The sequence below is a fragment of the Colobus angolensis genome, unplaced genomic scaffold (genome assembly GCF_000951035.1).
Source record: "Colobus angolensis palliatus isolate OR3802 unplaced genomic scaffold, Cang.pa_1.0 Scaffold70, whole genome shotgun sequence".
NCBI lineage: Eukaryota > Metazoa > Chordata > Mammalia > Primates > Cercopithecidae > Colobus > Colobus angolensis.
Window position 1 is genome coordinate 7,512,029 of NW_012120710.1, and position 23,684 is coordinate 7,535,712.

Below are 23,684 nucleotides of genomic sequence, written 5' to 3' on the forward strand. Positions count from 1 at the left end.
GCCTCCTGGGAGTCCTTTAAAAACTGCCTGCCGTAGGGAGGTTCTTTGGGAAAGATTTGCAGAGGCTGAAGTTGTTACTGTAGGGATACGCGGTAGACAGCTAGAATTTGCATGTGGTAGGGTTGAAGTTGCTGCCCCATCAAAGAGTGGACCTGGGAGGTCGGGCAGCTGGGCTGGGTTTGAGAACCCACCACCACCCACGAGGAGGTGGTATTTGAACCCAGTGCTGAAGGATGAGTACGCGGAGCAGAAGAAGTAAAGAGGGTGCACGTTGGAAGAAATGAAAGAGAATGGAATTGTAGCAAACACGTTGCGTTTACTCTGTGCCAGGCACTCTTCTAGACATTTTACATAATGTAATCCTCAGCTATCTTGTGAGGTTGGTTCCTGCTATCCCCAGTTTATAAAAGAGGAAACAGGTACCAGAGGGTCAGGCTGTGTCCAGAGTCAGTACTCCTAACCACAGCTCTAAGGAGAGCACTGAAAAAGAGGGGAAGAGTGGTCCCCCTCCATCTTACTTGTAATATCATTTAATCCTCAGAATAACTCAATAGAGGAGATTCTGTAACTATATTTTGCAGGTGAGATGAGAGGATTGAGGTTTGGAGTTGTTAAGCAGCTTGCCCAAAGTCACCTTGCAGGTAGGTTCTGGAGTCTAGTTTTGAACTCATGTTTCTCCACTCCAGAGTCCCAATTTGTAAAAATTACCATTATATTATATTGCCTTGTAAATTATGGTAAGAATTTCAGACTATTTCTTGAGGGTAATGGCAAACCTTTAAGGGGTTTTAGGAAGAGGACTAGTATGACTAGAATTTTATTTTTAGAAGATCCCTCTGGCTGCCATGAGGAGAATGGATTGGAAGGAGCCAGCATGCCTCAGGAAGGTAGAACTTTTAGGAGTCTGTTGTAGTTGCACAGGTAAGAGATGATGATGACTTGGATTATATCTGGCAGTGGAATTATGAGAATAAATTTGAGAGATACTTAAGAAATAGCATATATAAGACTTGTAGTATTTGGACGTGGGGAGTAAGGATTCAAGGACAACTTCCTGCTTTCTGGCTTGGGCAAGTTGGTGAATGGTGACCAGTGTCTGACTCCTGCAAACTAAGTATGCTTTCATACCCAATGCACTGCTTTCTTTCACTGTTTGTCACAGATAATTTATCAATCTAATTTTTACTCACAATAATATATATTCCATAAATGCAAGAACCGTGTCCCTCTTGTTCCATGCCCTGCACACGTGTCTGGCATATAACAGGGGGAAATAAATAATGAATGAATGACAGAGAGGTGGAAACCAGATCTTGTAAGACCTTCCTTAGCATGTTAAGGAGCTTTGATTTACCACCAGCTTGTCCAGCCTGCAGCCCACAGGCCACATGTGGCTCGTGGCTCAGGATGGCTTTCAATGCAACCCAACACAAATTCATAAACTGTATTGAAACATTGTGAGGTTTTTTGGCGAATTTTTTAAAGCTCATCAGCTATTGTTAGTGTTAGTGTATTTTATGTGTGGCCCAAGGCAATTCTTCCAGTGTGGCCCGGGGAAGCCAAAAGATTGGGCACCCCTGAGTTAGCACATAGTCTAATGGTTAAGTACTTAGCTTACCTTAAAAAAACAAACAACCCCCCTAATCTAGCAGAAAGAAAAACCAAAGATTAATTTATGGAATCTGCCAGAAGCTCAGAAATTGGAGATATCATGTATCTTCATCAGTTGGGGTAAAGGGAAGATAAAATGAGAGGAACTGGTTGAAAGTCTATTTAAGAAGCAGTTAGAGCTCCCAGAATCCTCTTCTGACCTTGTGCAGCCAAGTGAATGCTTCTTCCCCACTCTAGAAAAATAATGGAGGATTCTTCTCTACAGAGATTAAAATAGTATTATTTGCCAGGCACAGTGGCGCCAGCCTATAGTCACATCTACTCGGACAGCTGATGTGGGAGGATTGCTTGAGCCCAGGAGTTCAGCCAGCCTGGGCAACACAGTGGGGACTCTCCCCTGCCCCCCGCCAATGTCAAAAAAAATAAAATAGTAGTGTCTCTGGACTTGGGAGCACCAGACATTATTGAGAGTGGGTAGTGCCCTACTGAATGCTGGAAGACTGAGTGGAAATGCGTGCCTTCCCCTACTGCTCCCAGAGCATTGGCAGCCAACCCTTTACCCTCCAGGAAGGTATAGGAGAATCTTCTATGGGTAAAATGACCAGTATCAGAGAAAAGACAGTCATCTGACATCAGAAATCTCTAAATAAATGATTTAGCCACATCACATTATAGCAGTGGTCCTCAACTGGTGCCAATTTTGACTTCTACTCCTCCCACCCCCGGCACAGGTGGCAGTGTCTACAGACAGTTTTGGTTGTTGCAACCAAACTTTTAATTTAAAAGCTTCATTCTCCTTGCAGTTAAGTTTCCTCCAAGCTGCTTTTGCTGCGCTATTTGTTTTGATCTCTATACTTTGTGTTAAAGACTTTCCTCAGCTTGGTAATCCTTGCTGGTCTACTCATATTTAAGAGTGGAAGATCCTACAGGCATCTATTGGGTAGAAGTTGAAGATGCTGCAAAATACTCTAGGACAGACTCCCTTCCTCCCCAAACAAAAAATTACCTGGCCCCAAATATCACTATTACAGAGTTTGAGAAATCCTGCTTTATAATAAAGCTCACACTTCGCAAGCCTCACTAAGACACACAGAACTTCCATTCAGCTTTTAAGTTCCACTCTTAAATATGAGTAGACCAGCAAGGATTGCCAAGCTGAGGAAAGGCTTTAACACAAAGTATAGAGATCAAAACAAATAGTGCAGCAAAAGCAGCTTGCAGGAAACTAACTGCAAGGAGAATGAAACTTTTAAAAAGTGTGTCTTTTTAAAATACTTTAAAAAAGTATCCACAGAGAGATAGCAAGAGATATTGTAACCATGAAATAATATCAGGATGTTATTATTTTCAAAGAAAGGTATTCTTAGCAGAACAAAAGAGAGCTGTAGGAATTTTAAAGCTATTACCGGAAATGAAAAACCCAGTAGAGGTGTTGGAAGATAAAGGTGAAGAAATCTCTCAGAAAGTAAAACAAAAAGACCAAGGATGGAAAGTTGAAGAAAAAATAAAACTAAAGGACTAGTTCAAAAAGTTGTCTATCACACACACTGTTATATTATGCACATCAGAAAGAGTATAGAGAAAAATCTGTCCTTTAAAGTCTTTCAAGATTATTCCTATTATTCCTGTTATTTGTTCATTCAGAGTTTATTGAGTCCTACTATGTACTTGGCACTATTCTGAGCGCTAAACAGAAAAGGTATGGTTTGTGCCTTTGAGAACTTACTGTTGAGTGAGGGAAAACCAGATATTAAGTTAATAGTACACTTGTGGGCCAAGTGCAGTGGCTCATACTTGTAATCCCAGCACTTTGGGGGGACAGGGCAGGAGGGTCGCTAAGCTGGGGAGATTGAGACCAGCCTGGGCAATATAGAGAGACCCCATCGCTACAAAAAAAAAAAAAAAGACCAAATTAGCCAGATGTGGCAGACACCTGTAGCCCCAGAGGTTGATGCTGCAGTGAGCAGAGATCACGCCACTGCACTCCAGCTTGGGTGACAGAGTGAGACGTCTCAAAAAGAAAATAGTATACTTGTGACTATTCAAGAATGCAGCACAGATGAGGAAATTATTAAATAATTCCAGAAAATTTATCATAATTGAAAGACATTGCTGGTTTGAAAATGGTTCACCAAATGCTCATTACAATTAATGAAAATAGACTCACACTAAGGCACATTCCAAAATAACAGAACCATGATGGCAAAGAAGTTTCCAGAGAGTAAAAGAGGTCACACACAAAAAAACAAGAATCAGAATGGCATCAGACTTCTCAATGGTAACACTAGCTAGAAGGCAGTCAAGAAACGCCTTTGAATTTCTGAATACAAATTGTTTCCAGCTACAATTCTATTCCCAGCCAAGTTGTAGATCAGCTGTGAAGGGAGACTAACAGCATTTTTGGACAAAACAAAACAAAACAAAAAAAAACCTTTAAGAAAATAAAACACCTCCTATTTTGTAGGCAGTTAGCTACCAGAGGATGTTTGCCACCAAGATGGAACCAAGGCTGAAAGAGGAAGACATTTGGAGCTCCAGCACAGATGTCAGGAATCCCCCAGGCTGACTTGGAGAACAATCAGTCCAGACTGTAGCAAGTCTGATTCTGGGGAAGGCTACTTCAAAAGGATGAGCAATTTGAGAGCGATTTAGACAATCAGCAACAAGGTTGGGGTTAAATTGGTGATAAATACATGAAAACTAAGCCAGTGGGACAATTAAACAATATTAGATGAGAAAGGAAAAGTGTTGAAAGGTTACTACATGGCTCAATTGTGCAGTTTCCACATAATCCCAATAATGTGAATTGAATATTGAGCTGGACAAAATTATGGCATAACTATATTGGAAAGATGGGGGAATGAAAAGAATATTTGTGTGCATAGAAAAGAGCTAAACCCTCATCCTCCATGGTGGGGAGTCAGTGGGTAACGCGGAAACAAAATTCACCAAGCAGCATATCATCTAGAGACAAGGGGGTAAAATAAAAAAAAAATTTTTTAAAGGCTAAAACAGGTGCCTGCAAGCACTCTGAGAGTAGTGTCTGCTTTTCCTATCTTTTTAAAAAATAACAACTGAAGAATTGTTTGATTGTTAAATCTATGTGCTTATATGTATAACTTTAATAAAAATGAAAACAAACAATAACAAAAAGGCTTTGTACTTATCAAAATTACTAATGTTGTTTGACCCAGCAATGCTACTTCTAGGAATTTATCTTATAAATGATTTGGCAAAATAATGGAATACAAGGTAAATCATTACAACACTATCTATAATAATGATTGGAAACAAACCAGGGTTTGGTTAAATAAATTGTTGCTTTTATACAAAGGAATACTATTCCGCTATGAACTAGGAACAAAAAAGCCCTTTGTGTACTGAAAAGAAAGACCTCAAAGATAAATTACATGGGGAATGTTCATCCTTGGAGTTGAAAAAAAATTACATGAAAAATGCACAATTCAGAACACTATGTATGCTACAATTTGGGTTTTTTAAAAAAGGGCTAGAATATATAAATGCACATGATTTGTACAAAGTATTCCTGGAAAAAAACATTTGAAAAACCAAATAATATTGGTTGCATCTGGAAAGATGTATTGGGTGGCTAGGAAATGGGTGAAGGAAGACTTTTACCCTAAACCCGTTTTATGCATTCTGAAAATGTAAAAGGGTTACTTATTTAAAAAACTAAGTAATGCTGGCTAATATGGTGAAACCCCATCTCTACTAAAAAAACAAAAAATTAGCCGGGCATGGTGGCATGTGCCTGTAGTCCCAGCTACTTGGGAGGCTGAGGTAGGAGAATCGCTTGAACTCGGGAGGCGGAGGTTGCAGTGAGCTGAGATTGTGCCGCTGCAGCCTGATGACAGACTCCGTCTCAAAAAACAAAACACACACACACAAAACCTAAGTAACGCTAATAGAGATTATTGCAGGACTCCTGGTGAGAGTGCAGATATGCAGGTGAGGACAGCAGGAATGAAGACTGATGGGTGATTGCTTAATTGATTATATGTGGAGGGGAAGGAAAGGAGGAGTCTAGCATGAGTCCCTGATTTCTGGCTGTACAGTGAGATACGATTGTGATGCCATTTTCTAGTAATGGGAATTTGGGAAGAAAAGAAAAATGAGTTCCTATACTTACTGCATTTGAGGCAACCTGGCTAAGGATATCCAGCAGGTATCTGGATATGTGAGGCTGAAGCTGAAGAGTAAAACCCATTTACTTCCCAGACTTCATTTACAACCCAAACGCAGCCCAACCTGTGTTGTGAAAAGAAAGACCTCAAAGATAAATTACATGTGGAGTGTTCATCCTTGGAGGTGAAAAAAAAAATTACATGAAAAATGCACAATTCAGAACAAAACCTAACCTGTGTTTGGGTTGTAATTGAAGTCTGGGAAGTAAATGGGATTGTCAGAGAGAGAGTATCAAGTGAGAAGAGGTTGTAGCTGAGCACTATTATTAAGAAGAGAGCAGAGAGTCTTCAAGGGAGCCTGAGATACAGGGGCCAAATCCAGCCCACTGCCGATTTTTGTAAAATACACTTTTGTTGGAACATAGAGACATCATTTATGCATTGTCTACAGTTGCTTTCATGCTGCAAGAGCAGAATTGAATAGTTGTGACAGGGCACCTGGCTTGCAAAGCAAAACTATTTTCTGTATGGCCCTTTAGAGAAGTTTACCAAACCCCACCTAGACTACTGCAGCAGCCCCCATCGCACAATGAACAAGACTCTCTGTGACCTTGGCAGTTCATTCTTGGTTGCCTGCAGAATGAGTTAGCTGTGGCTGGGGTTTCCTCCTTCTAGGGAAAAGGCTGCACCCAAGCTCAGGTTCCCATGGGACTGGCGCCTTCTTCATCACAGAAGTGGAGATTTTTAACATTCCATGGACAGCTGGCATTTCCAGACAACTGTAAACCATTGGCACTCCAAATCCAACTGCCTGTTGCTCAGCATCTTGTGTATTCCCCCATTCACGAGACTTCTTCTTCAAGCTTGCCCTATAGAAAGGGAGACTAGGAGGAGGACGTGCTCTTCTGAAACCAGCGTTGTGGGCCTTGGCTCACCTCTCCATGGGATAACATGAGGATGGTACCTTCTTTTTTCCTGGCCCTGTAAATTTGTATTTCCTCCAATGAAGCTCATTCCTTAGCCCATGCTATGTAGCTTTGTGGATTCACCCTGAAGGGTGGTGTATGACAGCTGATGACCCAGAAGACCCATCTTGCATGCCAATGGAGACCAAGCACAAGAGCTCCTAATTGATCTCCCTGCATCCATGTTGATTCTCTTCAATTGTAGTCTTCATCTTGCAGCTAGAATGGGCCTTTCTAAACAGACTTGCCCACCTTCCTCCCACAACCCAATTGAAAACACAATAGCTCCCTATTGGTCTTAAGACATACCAAAATACCCAAATCTTTAATATGGTTTAATGAGACTCAACATGATTGGGCCTCTGCCTTTTTCTCCAACCTTATTTCCCATCATTCATCCCTCTCTGGACTGCGGCCATTTTCTCAGTCACTTGTAGTAAACGCTTTTCCTCTTGCCCTTGAGCATGTCCTGTTCCCGTTGTCTGAAAGACCTTGCTTTGCTTAATTAACTCCAGCTCCTAGTCATGTTCCCAAAACATTAAACTCAGTTGAAATTTTACATTTTATCTGTATGATTATTTGGTAACTGTTTTCCACACTAGACCATAAGATCCACAGATCTCTTTTAAACCAGCAGCCTAGTTTATATTCAAAGTGCCTAGCATAAAGTGGGTGCTTAATGAAATTAGTTGAACACATTTTTAGGTATAATGTAGAAAGAAGCCAGGATCCAAATACCACATACTGTATAATTAAATAAAATGTCTGGAGAAGGCAAATCTACAAAGACCGAAAGATGATGGTGGTTGCCAGGGGCTAGGGTTGGCAACACTGAGTGGTTCTAAACTGGCATGAGGAATTTTATTGAGGTTATGGAAATGTTCTAAAACTGCACAACTCAGTAAATTTATTAAAAATCATTGTATTGTACATTTAAAATGGGTGACTTTTATGGTATGTAAATTATACCTCACAAGTGTTCAAAAATAAAAACCTGACTGAATGAAAAAATATAGTTACTGGAAATGGGATCTTTATCTTGTGCTTAATATGTATACATGTTTTTATACTTTGTATTCTATACCACTCATCCTATACTATTTTCTTAGTGCTAATGGATATATGTTTTAACATACCTTATTGCTTAAAAAAATTTTTTTTTTCTGGATTTTTCTTACCCCTTGATTTGAAATAATCAGGCTTGGCATGTTACAAAGTTCCAGGTGTCTCTAACTACCTTGAGTAAGAAGAAATAGGTACAAGGAGCTTCCCTGTGACATAAACCAGCTGCAGAGTTAGGATTCCTAGGAATTATATATCTTAGGGATCAAGTGTCCTTGATACATGACATTTGTAACACTGAGCTAGATATTTTAAGACTTTCCTGGATTTGCTGATTTCAAAAATAAGTTGCAGTATTGGGATGGGAAAGGTTTTAAAGGTAATCTGAAGTTTGGAACTAATAACTTTAGTACCCTAGATAGTACTGTAGATAAATATCCCTAGAAACAAAACCCTCAGCCCTTGGGAGGCTAAGGTGGGCAGATTGCTTGAGCCCAGGAGTTCAAGACCAGCCTGGGCAACATGGCAAAACCTTGTCTCAACAAAATATACAAAAATTACCTAGGTGTGGTGGTGCACACCTGTAGTCCCAGCTACTAGGGAGGCTGAGGTAGGACGATCACTTGAGTCCGAGAGGTCGAGGCTGCAGTAAGCCATGATTGCACGACTGCACTCCAGCCTGGGCGACAGAGCAAGACTCTGTCTCAAAAAAAAAAAAAAAAAAAAAAAAAACGAAAAGAAAGAAAAAAAAAGAAACCCCAGTGCCTCTCCAATAGCTCTTGGATCCTACTGAGCCTTTTGGGTGGACTTATCTGCATTTTGGTTGGGTGTACCTGGAAACAGACCTAAGATAAGCAGACGTAAGATGTTAGGACAGGTGGATGATTTGGGAAGCAGCATTGAAGGGCTGGGTGATTAAGACAGGGAACAAAGAAACACTAACGGAAAGTAGTTACCACTGTGGGGAACCCTAATTGAGGACCCATGTGGAAAAAGCCTGAGAATTGGTCCTCTGAGGATTGAAACATCTATCAGCTGACTGACTCCTGCCCCATTTAGTTGAGGGTTGCCTTGGGTTATTAACTCCCTGATACTCCTATGGTGCTTCCAGGGCTCTTGAGAAAGACTCAAGACAGAAAAGCCGCGTGTGGGACTGCTTGGAGTGGAACTTGTCCGACTGATTGTAACCGTCCACTATAACGAAGCTGAAATCAGACGTGGCCCAAGTGTGTGACTCAGGGCTGCCTCTGTCAAGGAACATCTTTCCAGTGAAGCTCCATAAACAACAGGACATCCAATGACATATAACTTCTAGTGCAATTTTATATAAAGTGGTTTTTTATTAGTGAAACATTTCATTGAATTAAGGGTAGAAATAAACACGTCAAGAACCGCATGAAGTGAACCAACTGTATGAGCTACATGAAGAGCATTCTGGTCAGTATTCTCGCTAACAGGCACACGCAATTTAGTGATAATGCCCAGAGGGCCAAGGATACAGACCACCTTTTGCAGAACTCATATCTCAAGCAATTTAAATTAAAAATTAGCCTCCCTTAAGTTAAAAACCCCAATAGGGGTTAGTCGTGTAGTGCTTGTTCCACTTGACCATTAGTGATCTTTCTAGAACATAAGTATCTAGAAATAAAATCTGGTTGGAAAAGCCTGGAGCTTAAAGTGGCAAAGCCCATTTCCTGTCCTGTGCTCAACTCCTAATTTTCCCTGAGAGAAGTGAGTTAAGCTCTCTGTCTTGGTTTCTTCCTAAGTTGAGGATCATGGTACCAGAAGCTTGCATTCTGTGATCATGACAGTGCTTACAATCACAAAGCCTTTGAGGGTCTTTCTAAGATAACCACCACAAGAGAATAAGCATGAGAAATAATTTATCTTTAACTTAAAGCCTAATAGGTGCATTCATTCTTCTTAAGCTATAATTTTGACTGTAGTTTGTAGGTCTGTCTCAGACTTTTCAGAAGGATAGCATCAAATGTGATTTTAACCAAGTAACTATTAAGAATCATGACACAGGCCAGGGGCGGTGGCTGACACCTGTAATCCCAGCACTTTGGGAGGCTGAGGCGGGTGGTTAGCAAGGTCAGGACATCGAGACCATCCTGGCCAACATGGTGAAACCCCGTCTCCACTAAAAATACAAGATTTAGCTGGGCGTGGTGGCACGTGCCTGTAGTCCCAGCTACTTGGGAGGCTGAGGCAGAAGAATTGCTTGAACCCGGGAGGCAGAGGTTGCTGTGAGCCGAGATCACCCCATTGCACTCCAGCCTGGGTGACAGAGTGAGACTGTCCCAAAAAAAAGAATCATGACACAAGTATGGAAGTAATATGTTTTTGGTCTCCCTGCCAGTGTGTAACTCAGTCTAAATGTGTGTATCATTAACTGTTATCATTTACAGTATTTAAAATATCCTCACAGATGATTCTATCCTGATAATAGGACTAAGCCAATAAGTATGCACTAGCATGTCCATTTTATTAGTATGGATAAGTACATGCATAAATAAGACATGCCCAATTATCTAGTTAAATATTTATAAATTCTAAAAATCTAGATATTTAGCATTACTGCAGACCAAATATTTTTGTTAGTTTTTTTACATTTTGGTGAGTTGGAGTATCTAAAGTTTCTATCTTGATTCTATAGAAAAGTTGAGAGTTTAATGAATTGCCTCTTCAAGAGGGGAAACATATCACATATTGTTTTAGTGTAGAAAAAGGAAAAATTGTCAGTAAAACAATTTATTACCTCAATACAGGGATAAGAAGCCATGGAAATGAAATCTATATATTTTTTCTTCATTTGCTTACATTGAAATCTAGTTTTAAACAAAATCCTTTTGAGTGGTTCAGTTGTTAAGAAATTCTGTAAGCACTTTGTCAGCTAAATGCATAGGCTTCTTAATTCAAAATGAATGGTGAACTTTGAGAATCAAAGAAAATGCCCTTAAATATGCTTGAATTCTGAACACTGTGACATATGGTGGCTCCCAATTCCCTGCCTTCGGTTATGCTGAAACCAAGAAGTCCTTTGAAAAGTGGTGTCTCTGCTTCTGGTCCTAACAGACCTTTCTTTAAAGTACTTTGTGCAATATTTTAAACATCCATCATTCTGTCAGCAAAATGATTGTCACAGGAAGTGGAGGGCACACGTTTTTCTATTCAGTGAGTGACTGTGAGCTACAAAACACTGGAAAGAACTGAATCTGAGGAAAGAACTTGTAAAAAGAATTTCAAAATTACCAAGAAGGCTTTCCCAGAAGAAATGTCTCTTTAGTCTAATCAGACTTTCTGAAACTTATGTGTAACTTAGGCTGTAGATAAATGGATTTCCCATATTCATAATTTTACAAATAATCACTCAATATTAGATTAATTAATACATTATCATATTTGGCAAGGGTGACTCAGGAAGAAAAATCAGTTACTCATTACATTCTCTCAGAAGCATCTTTTCACAGCACGATCATTTTGACTAAAAAAAAATAGTTAACTATCCACAAGCATCATAACTAGCATTTAATTCTACTCTACATGAAATATCTGTACTTATCCTCACCAACATTATTTATGCATTCTCTTCGTTCACAAAAGTACAAGTTAAAAATCCTTAGAAGTTTATCACTATCAACTCATGGGTACTGCCCCACCCAACCCCTTTCCCATTTGATTCTACCCAGTATTTTATTGTAGTTGGAAGACTTGAGTTTTCCTGGAGGAATTATGAACTGAAGATCAGCATAAAATGTAATATGTAATGTTTTAGAAATCAGATGCATTTGAATGATATACTGGATGAAGCTACCATTTTACCCTGGGTCCCGAACTCTTATTTACTTCTGTTTTGCAAGTGAAATGATGGAATACAACATAAAATGGTATATACGCATTTTGAGCACAAAGTTCGGTGAATGAAGCATACTGAATAAAGTTAGACCAAGTAGCATTAACAAGTGATGCAGAGACATTTTACCCACAATAGTGGTCACAAAATTCTGGAGCTACCAGCACCCAACAACAACAAAATTACTATACATGAGTTTATTAAATACTTGCTAGACACATAAAAAAACAATTTCAGAGCCCACATGATTTTATAAAGCTTAATGGCCAGCCATGTCAGCCTGCTCTTTAACCTCTGGCCAGAATGTTCCTATCACTTGCCAGCGCCGTGTCTTTTCCCTTCTTTCAACAGGCAACAAGCCTGCGAGGAGGTGGAGGATTTCCCCATGTCATGGTCCAGGTCAGGACAGCTCACACGGTTTCTTCACCAAGCAAAGGCAATGTTTAGGTTCGAATGAGGGGTGCTCTTTCATCCGCTGTTCCCTGAGACACAGAAGAGAGAAGACAAAGAAGTTAGGTGTTCATGTCAGAAACTTCTCCCTAGTGTGAAAAGTTTGGGTGAGGAGCGGGGTCATGGAAGGAGGAGAGACCTATAGGAAGGTGGCTCATCCCCCTTACCTCCCCCTCTCGGACTGCTGCTTGTTCTTGAAGATTCAGGCCTAACCTTTTCAGGAGGCCTTTTCTGACCACTCTCACCCTCAATACCAGAGCAGTATCCTTCTCTGTGCTGATCTAGATTATAAAACTTAGACTCTATGGAATTTGCCTGCTTCCTGGTTTGAAACCTACTAAGGAGTAGTGTCTCAGAGATAGTAGTTCTCAATAATTGCTTGCTTGTTGAATATATGAGGAAGGTTAATTGTAGGAGCAGTAATTAACATTTCCATGAGGTTTCACTTGTGCTTAAGACAATTCCAGTGACTGTACAAAGTCAGACTGGAAGATCCACACATAGAAATGGCAAAGTAGTTTGCCTCCAGCTAATTCAGGCTAAAGTGACTGGCATGGGATAAGAGAAATAATGGAAGAATATGGAAGTCAGGGAAATTCAGCTAATTTTACTCAGATGGTTTCACTTATTTATTTTCTACTTCACATTTGCCTCGGACACTTAGTTGAGGAAACTGGAGGAAAAAAAGGCCTCTGTTGTAAAAAAGGAAGTCGCAGAAAATTTAAGAAGGGCTTCTACAGAAAAGGCTCATTGGAGGTATTCAGGTTCCTGGTTGGGCTGCTGGTCACTTGAAGAGGCCAACCCAACTCTTTATCCTAGCCTTCAAGGAAAGTATGCCCATGTTCCAATCATTTATTATGCAGTGATACCTAAATCATAGGTATCTTCGGATACATCAGGGATTCTTTCCAAGCAGGGCCCTGGCCGCCTTGCTGTATAATCTTGGAGCTGTTTTATCATATTTAATAATACTTAATCCTTTATTGAGCTCTTACTATATGCTAACACTGGGCCAAGTCCTTTATGTCTACTATATCATCTAATCCTCATGAAAAACTCATAAGGGAGGCTTTTATTATCCCATTTTACAGATGAAGAAATTGAAGCACAGTTTCTAGGGTCGTATAGCTGTTAAGTGGCAGAACTGGGATTTGAACTCAGGCAGTCTGACACCAAAGATCAGATGTGTAACTGTTATATATTCTTCCTTTTCTTTCAGGTTATTGTTTTCAAAGACGTAAAGTTAACTCCCAGGGGATATATCCAAAGAGATTCTATTCCCCAAATACTAGATGGTACATTCTATCCCTCCACCTTCTTTGACATACTTCCTTTGCTTCCCATTTGGTCCAACAGTAAAATAAGAATGAAATCACTATGCCCAGCACAAAATCCCAGAATTCATCCTAATAAGCCAGCTGACAGCCCTTCAGTGAAGTACAGTTGAATTCCTCAGGTAAAGTTATCCAATAAGGAGGAAGTTCCATCAGCCAGTTCTCACCTCATCCATGGATCCCTGTCCTTTGCATGCAAGCCAGGTAAAAACCAAACCGAAGAACACACCCAGTGCCATGATGATGTAGGGTATGTTGGTGATAATCAAAGTAGTGTTAATCACAGACTTCAGTCGACTCGCCGTCTCTCTATCAATGAGAACACTCTGGAGAGGCAAGAAAATAGTATTCCCTTGATGACTAAACATCCAGTGTGTAACCTTTTTTTGCTATATCTTTCCTTTATTTAATACAATTTGGGAATCTCCTCCTGTTAGCAAACCAAATATACTGAAAATCCATTTATAAGTCAGGGTAATCAGAAGGGACATTTATTCATTAATATCTTGCCTTCTCCTGAAGACATCTTTTTACTCTTAAAATAGACTGGAAAAAGGAGGTGAAACGTATTCAGAAATACTGAGACAGTATCATCTTTTGTTTTATGTCAGATAATTCCAATTCATCCTTAAAAATCAGCTCAGCATCACTTCCTTCCAAAAGTTTTCTCTGGCTACCTCAGGCCTAATCAAAGGCCTCTTCCCTAAGTTCCCGTCTCACTCTCTACCTCCATCATTGTCCTTGCACTCTGCATTGTAACCGTTTGTCTTGCAATGACTGTGAAGACACTGAAGGCAAGACTTAACCTCAGTCACCTCCACACTGGGTATAGCACCCAGCACACAGTAGGTGCTTGATTAATGCTGGCTGATTAAATGAATAAATAAATGAAACACTCCAAAAATGGTATGTGGAAAGTATAATTTCTTTCTTGGTTACATCTATAATAATCAGGACCACAGCCCTCTACAGAAAGTGCTCAGCGAAGTTGTGGGCTAACCAGAATTCCAGAAACTGTTGATAGTAGGAAATGTACTAGAATAACACTTAGTGTATGAGTGAGGTATCTGAAGAGCTTAATTCCATAGAAATTATGAGCAACAATTCTGGCCTAGTTTATGCTTAATTTGCATTGGAGGCCTGGCATAGTTGCACACGCCTGTAATCCCAGCACTTTGGGGAGGCCAAGGGAAGCAGATTGCTTGAGCTCAAGAGTTTGAGACCAGCCTGAGCAATGTGGTGAAACCACCTCTCTACAAAATACAAAAATTAGCCGGGGCTGGGCATGGTGGCTCATGCCTGTAATCCCAGCACTTTGGGAGGCCGACGTGGGCAGATCACTTGAGGTCATGAGTTTCAACATGATGAAACCTCATCAATGCTAAAAATACAAAACTTAGCCAGGTGTGGTGGTGGGCACCGTAGTCCCAGCTACTTGGGAGGCTGAGGCATGAGAATTGTTTGAACCCAGGAGGCAGAGGTTGCAGTGAGCTGAGATTGGGCCACTGCACTCCAGCCTGGGTAACAGAGCTACATTCCATCTCAGGGGAAAAAAAATTTAGCCGGGCATGGTGGCACACACCTATAGTTCCAGCTACTTGGAAGGCAGAGGTGGGAGGATCACTTGAGCCCAAGAAGTCGAGGCTGCAGGCGCTGAAATTGCACCACTGCACAGGGTGTGAGACCCTGTCTCAAAAAAAAAAAAGAAATTTGTTTTCATTGGACTGAGTCAGTAGATTGGGTTCTAAGACAGTTTTTCCAATAACTGGCTAGAGTTTCCTCCTCGGTAAAAAGGTGGTGTGGCAACAGTCTCCAAGGTCACTTCCAGGTCTAATATTTTATTTTTCTAGAGAAGAGAATAATCAAGCTGTTCCTAGGAGGCAGCAAAAATACAAGGTTCCACTCCACACACCTGGACTTAATCTAGTCTTTCACAAAAAAGCAAAGTAGAAGTTGGGGGTGGAGGGACTTCAAATATGCCACTACTTAACAGAAATGGGCAGAAAAGTGTCCTTCTGCATTTTCAAAAAGACCTACTTTCATGCCCCTGCCCACAAACAGGAACATGGATGATCCAGGAGCAATTGCAAAGAGATCCTATAAATTGGTAAATATTGCCTGAATTTTTCCTATGAAACAATAAAAACCTCATCTTAGAACTGTCATCACAAACCCTTAAACGTTTGTAAATGTGAATACCAATATAATGCTAAATGAAGAAAAAAAGATATAAAATTGTATCTATCGTATGATTTCAGCTATGTAATAGCAAGAACACGAAAATATCAGGAGTTGACATCTGAACTGCACCTGTCTCTGAGAGAGAGGGACTTATCAGTAATTTACTTTTAAAATCGATTTTTTAAAAAATGTCTAAGAGTTCTATAAAGAGCACACGTTTTATAAAATGTAAACCATTAGATTACCTTTTAAAGTTGTTATTGGAAAAAACTGTACAACACATTGAGTAAAATAAAATAAAAACAATATTATCAGGCTGACACAGATTTTGTGAATAGTGATTTTAATTTTTCTTTTTCTTGCTAATCTCTATTATTCAATATTCTACAAACAGCAAGTATTTTTAGGAAACAGAAAAACAATAAAAAGTAGAAATTTGCCAGTCAAGAATTTATTGAAGAAAAAAAACCTGCGTTTTTTTCCTCAAGCTGGGTGGAAGCAGGAGAAACTGAGGAGATATAACTACAGTAAACGTGATATGTGATTCAGAAAAGAATTTATCACAGGTGTCTTAAACCAGCATGGTTTCAAAGGAGGAGGAGACAGAGGTCTAGCTGGCATCTATCTGAGTGTGAGCTATTTCCCTGCTTCAACAATGTCTGCCAATGGCTCATTTTCCTGTTTTTGTTTCTTACATGAGCAGCTCCCCAAAAGGGAGTTTTGCCCAAATAGTGTTCTTGAGAAGGAAAATTTCTTTCTGTCATTTCTCCAAATCAGCTCTCAGACACAGGTAGATTCATGTGAACATTTAAGTGACATTTTCAGAGGAATAACAGGTTTTAAAAATCTTTTGCCCTTTTGTCGTAACTTACACATAACTACAACAGTAGACATCATAATGGATTTTTTCTGAGTCTGAAAACACCCGTGGCTCCCTCTGTCTCAGGACTTACCTCATTGAGGTACATCACTGGGAAAACCATGGTTCTAATGTCTCCCGTTTCACTACAAAGATAAAGGATGAGATTGTTTCAGAGACATCCTCATCACAATGGCACACTTTCCTGGACAGACACATTTATATGAAGATTCCAGTACACTTATTTCTTAAATTACCCAGAATTTACTGATTTCTTAGTTATCTTTGCAAACATATACACCACAAGTTAGATTCCAGTCTGTCTAGCAATTCAAGTGCTGTAAGTTTATCAAAACACAAGATACTGAAGGCAGATTCCTTAAAATGATTACTATTTCCTTAGAGTCATCAGAGAAGGCTCCAGTTGACAGAACAAAGCTGTCACTCCTCAGAGTGTTTTGTAACTAGGCCACTGAAGTACCGTCTTTGCAACAAGAGCCAACTGAGCACGTACCACATGCCAGCTCTGTGCCAGGTGTTTTTGGGATATTATCTCACTCAATTCCTACAGTAGTAACATGCAGTAGGTATTACTGTCCTAGGTTTACAGATGAGAAAATTCTGACTCAGAGAGGCTACACAATTTGCCTAGGATCACTATAAGTAAGTGATGGAGCCAGAAATGTAATTCCACTTTGATTCTAAGGTTCTAGCTCTTAACTACTAAATTATCCTGCCTCAGAAATACACACAGAGATGACAAAATGCATTCTTGTAAACCACATCTACTTCTTAGAAAAAGCCATGACACCTGGGATTAAATCTGGCAAATTCAATGAGGTAAACAAGTCAAGTTTTATAGATAGATAGTTATGCACAGTTTTGCATCCTGTTAATTTCATTCAACTTTATATCATAATTTTCTCATATCTAAAAAATTCCCATTGAAAAATCTGAGCAGGAGATTATACTTTGGAATCCAAATTAAGTTGCAGCATGGGGAGGTAAGGCTAGACTCAAGAGATTATAACTATACAAATGAGAGCTATGGTTGGCCCCAAGTGGGACCAGTGGGAACAGAGAGAGGGGAAGAGGAAGAGACTCTGTCTCAAGTCTCTGAGTGATAGAGTTTGGATACTTTTTCCCCAAAATCTCAGGGTGAAATGTAATCCCCAGTGTTGGAGGTGGGGCTTGGTGGGCAGTGGTTGGATCATGGCGGTGGATTTCTCATGAATGGTTTAGCACAATTCCCTTGGTGCTGTCCCTGTGATAGTGAGTTCTCATGGGATCTGGTATTTAAAAGTGTGTGGCACCTCCCCTCCTCTCTCTCTTGCTCCTGCTCACCCCATGTGATGTACCTTGTTCCTGCTTCATCTTCTGTCATGAGCAAAAGCTCCCTGAGGCATCCCTAGACATTGAGCAGATGCCAGCACCATGCTTCCTGTACAGCCTACGGAACTGTGAGCCAATTAAATCTCTTTATAAATTAACCAATCTCAGGTATTTCTTTCCTTCCTTCCTTTCCTTCCCCCCCTTCCTTCCTTCCCTCCCTCCCTCCTTCCCTCTCTCTTTCTTTTTTTTTTTTTTTCCTGAGACAGAGTCTTGCTCCATCACCAGACTGGAGTGCAGTGGCACTATCTCAGCTCACTGCAACCTCCGATTCCCTGGTTCAAGCGATTCTCCTGCCTCAGCCTCTCAAATAGCTCGGATTACAGGCACCCACCACCATGCCCAGCTAATTTTTGAATTTTTAGTAGAGACAGGGTTTCACCATGTTGACCAGAATGGTCTCGATCTCCCGACCTCGTGATCCACCCGCCTTGGCCTCCTAAAGTGCTGGGATTACAGGCGTGAGCCACTGCGCCCGGCCAGGTATTTCTTTATAGCAACACAAGAACAGCCTAATACACCAAGAGAGTCAAGGTGCATGAGAGAAAGGCTTAGTGGAGTGGATAAAAGTTGACTAGATAGTAAGGCTGTGTGGCCTCTAGCAAGTTACCTAAATGCTCTGCTTCTGTTTCCTCATCTGTAAAATGGGGATAATACAAGGTTATATGTGAATCTACATAAGGTGCTAAGAGTAATACCTGATCCATGGGAAGCACTCTGTAAGTGTATGATTAAATACAACAAGTAAATTCCAAGACCAAGGCACCCATGAAAATGCTGATCCTGCCCTATCCCTGAAGGGCAGGGGTGAGCAGACTTAGGTGAAGTAGGCTGTACTCCCCCTGCCATCAACCCCACCAGAAGGGCAATGGAGCAAAACTGCTGTCTCCTCCATAGAAAGAAGCAAAACTTACACAAAGTCATCTAATTTTTTGACATAAATGTTGATTTGGAACCTCTTGGCTGCTTTTAGGATTATTCCAGTCAACTGCAAATCAGAGAAGTGAAAAGGAAACATTAGGATTTATTAAACTGCAAACAACTTTTTCAATAGAGCACCATTTCTGTGTAGTCCTGATTAACAAGGTGACCATTACCATGTGTGACAGGCAGAGTGGAAACAAGTAAAAGTGATCCCCAGAACAGAATGAGAACCATGTATTAGGTGGCTGGTACACCAATGTGTCTCAAACATGAGTATGAATGTGGGTCCTTGGGAATCCTGTTAAAACATAGGCTCAGATTCAGTAGACTGGCCATTTCTAACAAGCTCCCAGGATGCTGCCACTCTGAGTAGCACAGCCTTAGAAGGACTCCAACAGGAAGGAGACCCAAAAGATAGCCTGTCACGTCTGGATTTCCAGGCAGTTGTCCAGAGAGCTAAGCAGAGGGTGGTGGTCACTGCCAGAGAGTGGCATCCAAGTATAGGGCCCACCTAGCACAGCCATGGGGGACAACTGCAGCACTTGTCTTCCTTAGGGCAGCTCCATCTTTGCACTAAGGTTATAAGACTGCATTCATCCCTTGGTGACAAGCACTGCTAACAGTTTGGCTGATCCAAGGGAACTGATCAGCTGATGGCTAAGAGAGAAAAGGGAGAAAACCACACATGATCTTATTCACCAGAGCATAAGATCAATGGTTTCTCAGACACAAATGCAATGTACGTAGCTAAGAGTGTGAAGTACCCATAAAATACTGTGCTAAAAGAATGTTCTTGCTTTTTTTTTATTGGTCCATAATGTTCAAATTCCAAAAATGAAGACATGGTTAGCATGGTTTTTGTTTTTCTCCTCTATGAATACGGGATTAAATGTGTATTATACACATACACACACACACACACACACACACACGTATGTCTCCTCTATGTATTTCTGATACCTTTATAATTAATAAGATAATAAACTCTCAAATAACCCGCAGAAAGTTTGCCAAAAGTGCCTGAGGTTAATATACATATTCATATTTCAACCAAAATACTCCTGGCAGTGGGGAAGCAAAGGGACATCTTTAACTTTTTTGATTTGTGTCCCAAGGGGAGAAATAAATATATGTTGAGGTCCAAGGCTAGCAACAGAAGATTGACCGGGTTACATGGGTCCAATCTCAGTAGTTTCCAATAACTGAGTTTTCACTGTTGCTTTTTGTTAAAGGCAGGTTTGCTTGTATTTCTGCTATTCAATCCACACAATTCAGCCTTCTAATTACAGGGCTAGGAGACAATGCCTCCACCAGCACTAAACTGAATTTCTCCCACTTGAATATGTATATGAAAGTAAGGATGTTTTTAAAGAAGGCTCAGGACTAAACTGGTGAACACTGTATAGACAGAATAAAACATAGGCTCTTTTACCAGGAGGAAGTATGTACTCACAGGATTAATGTCCACAAATGTCTCATGGTCTTCCTTATTTGGGTGCATGCCTTCTATGGCAGAAACAAACCTCTCATCTGCTTGGTAAAAGTGTGGGAAAGACATAATGATGGGTGCACCTGTGTTTGAAGGAAAACAGAAATGAATGATGCTGTTCTTAAAATCTAAGCTGAATATAAAAGTTCCTGGCCACAGCCTGGTTCCTAAAGAAAAATTTAAAAGCTACATATAAATTAACTTGGGCAGGATAAAACACCATTCTTTACCTCCTAGTTCAGGATTTATACTTCATTTTCTGACATCTCATTTACCCCCAATTTTCATTCCTCATTATATACTGAAGTTCAGGCTGAACTATTTATTCTTCAACATATATTTACAGAAGTTAAAGTATAAGTGCTTCATATACATTATTTTAATTAATGCTCCCAACAGCCCAATGAAGTTAGAACTATTAGCCTCACTTTGCATTTGAAGAAAGTGAGGTTCACAAAAGTTACAAAATTTACCCAGGGACAGCTAGCCATCAGGTTATGAAGGCCGAATACTAAGTGAATGAGGGGTATTGTACCTCAAAGCACTAGTTTCAACTACAATTATCTAGGAGTAAGTGGGCTTTTTATTTCTTGTTATTTCTAAAATTAAAAAAAAAATTGTGGTTTTTTTTTTGTTTTTTGTTTTTTTATCAAAGATAGGCACGATCTCAGCTCACTGTAACCTCTGCCTCCCGGGTTCAAGTGATTCTCCTGCCTCAGCCTCCCAAGTAGCTGGGACTACAGGCATGCGCCACCACACCCAGATAATTTTTTTGTATTTTTAGTAGAGACAGTGTTTCACCATGTTGGCCAGGCTGGTCTCAAACTCCTTACCTCAAGTGATCTGCCCGCCTCAGCCTTCCAAAGTGCTGAGATTACAGGCTTGAGCCACCACACCTGGCTTATATAATTTTTTAAGAGTTAGCCTGGCTGTGCTATACACCTAGCCTCTAACCAGATCACAAAGATTCTGGGTTTTTTTCCTTTCCTATTCATTTTGAGAACCAAATAAGTACTCACGTAAATTTAATGTTATATATATATATTCTCTCTCTCTATATATATAGAACCAAATAGGGAAACAAGGTACTAAGGAAACCTATTCTAGATCTGGCTATTGAAAAGAAGAGAGGGACCCAGTAATTGCTGCCAGGGCAATATATTTTTGGAGAAAGGAGCTTATCGGCAAGTTATTTACATTTGCTTACATATCCACCAGCCCATGGCTCAAGGAACACATCACACATCTCTCACATGCACATGCATTTTGCTGTTTACTGCTGAACAGTTCCACAAAGCCATGACTTCCTTCTCTGTGTCCTATAATGACCTTGAAAATGTATTTTTAATATCTGTTGAGGGCTTAATAAGGACTACTGTCCTGAGTGTTTTATATATATTATTTCTAACTCTCACACAACCTCAAGAAGCTATAACCACCTCCATTTTATTAATGAGAAAACTGATGTCTGGAACCCTCCTTAATAAACTTTGGCCAATTTGCCAACAAATAGAATAGGATTCAAACCCAGATCTGCCTGACTCCAGAACACTCACTCATCCTGCTATCCAAAATGTTTCCCTGGAGAATTCAAAACACTGGAGGATAATCCTGGAGAGTTTCACTGCAGTCCCAGTTTGGGAATACACAACAGGGAAGAGGAAAAGGATTGTAGCAAGAAGTTTAAATGTGTAAAGTAGAGTATTTCTGTTGATTCTGGCATCAGCTTCTTGACGAAACAGAATTTAATAAAGACAGCAAGAGAAAATATATCTACATTTTTGCTTTGGGCCAGATGCACACCAGATGAGGGGGCAGGGACACTGTTTCAGGACTATTCACCAGTAAGGCAATGGGGGAGATCACAACCAGGAGCTTGTCCCCATGCACCCTTGGTCTTTATCTCCAGGTAAAGGGCACCATGTTCCCTCGCACAATGGTCCCCAAATACCTAGACGCCATCTTTATGGAAATCACTTGTTAAAAGTGTAGATTCTGGGGCCCTGGTATGTTCAACATGGGACCCTAGGACATACGTGTTGTGTGTGTGCATGCTTGTGCACGTGTGTGTATACCTATATATATACTATATACATATCTAGTATATTAAAATATAGCAAATATATGTATATGCAGATACATGCATATTTATAAAATGATATATATTTTGTTAATATATTCATATATTAGCAAATATATTAACATATACATACATAAATATATATATACACACGTGGCTGTTAAACCTAGTCTTCAAGATGAAGAAAACACTTTTGTCAGTTGTATATTATATATACACACTATATAATATATACACACAATATAATATATAAATGATATATAATACATATGTAACATATATATAACACCTATATTATATACATACATAAATTTTTTTTTGATACAGGGCCTCACTCTGTTGCCCAGGCTGGAGTGCAATGTTGCAATCATAGCTCACTGCAGCCTTGAATTCCTGGGCTCAAGTGATCCTCCAGCTTCAGCCTCCTGAGTACCTGGGACTACAGGTGTATGCTGAGCTATGACCAGCTAATTTTTAAATTTTTTGTTCAGATGGGGTCTCCCTGTTGCCCAGCAGGTCTAAACTCCTGGCCTCAAGTGAGCCTCCTGCTTCAGCCTCCTAAAGGCTTAGGATTACAGGCATGATCCACTGTGCCTCACCAACATATTTTTAATAACTCTCCAGATAATTCTCATGTCAGGCCAGGTGTGGGGGTCACTGCCCTCTCGGACAAGGATCAGGAGGTATACTGCTGACCTCAGACTTATTCCAAAATGATATCTTATTCTTTTTTTTTTCTTTTTTAAAAGATGGAGTCTCGCTATGTTGCCCAGGCTAGAATCAAACTGGACTCAAGCGACTCTTCCACCACAGCCTCCTGAGCAGCTGGGTCTACAGGCACACACCACCATGCCAGGCCTGAAAGGAGATTTTAAAACGAGTTAATACGGGAGCAAAAGTGAGCACATTACTTTATTCAAGAGAAAGGGACTACAGAGAGAGCTCTCCAGAGAAACTTTAGAGAGGAATTATAGCCAAAGAGGGAATCACAGGGCAAATATGAGAAGACCCTGAGTTCCGCCAGAGATCTGCTCAGAGGCAGGAGTCGCATCCAAATCGTGTTCCCTCTCTGAGCCCGTTTCCCCACTTACAAAAACAGGCCGCTGAATATCTACTGTCTGTAAGGTCGTTGTGAATAATTCTGCAACTGTGGCTATTAAAACTACTCTTCAAGATGAAGAAAACAGTTTTGTCAGTTGTGCCACTGATAATTCTGCCTCATTCACGGAAAGGAGCAGAGTAGCTCTGACATTAAGAAACACTGGGACATTTGTGTCAGGGTTTAAAACTAACTGCTTCAAAATCACTGAGAATCTTTGCCATGATATGTACTTTCTTA

General features: G+C 40.3%; 1 protein-coding gene across 2 annotated transcripts in view; it reads right to left on the minus strand.

Moving 5' to 3' along the window:
- Positions 1–9,103: 9,103 nt before the first annotated feature.
- The window catches only part of SCARB2 (scavenger receptor class B, member 2), a 57,037-nt gene continuing 42,456 nt past the window's right edge, over positions 9,104–23,684 (minus strand). For both annotated transcript variants that reach the window (XM_011927225.1, XM_011927224.1), the window contains 5 exons: positions 20,230–20,348; positions 18,767–18,840; positions 16,558–16,609; positions 13,591–13,749; positions 9,104–12,121 (listed from right to left, as the gene is read on the minus strand). In XM_011927225.1, coding sequence (XP_011782615.1) covers positions 12,083–12,121; positions 13,591–13,749; positions 16,558–16,609; positions 18,767–18,840; positions 20,230–20,348 — 443 coding nt within the window. In that variant the 3' untranslated portion in view covers positions 9,104–12,082. The remainder of the gene's footprint in view (positions 12,122–13,590; positions 13,750–16,557; positions 16,610–18,766; positions 18,841–20,229; positions 20,349–23,684) is intronic.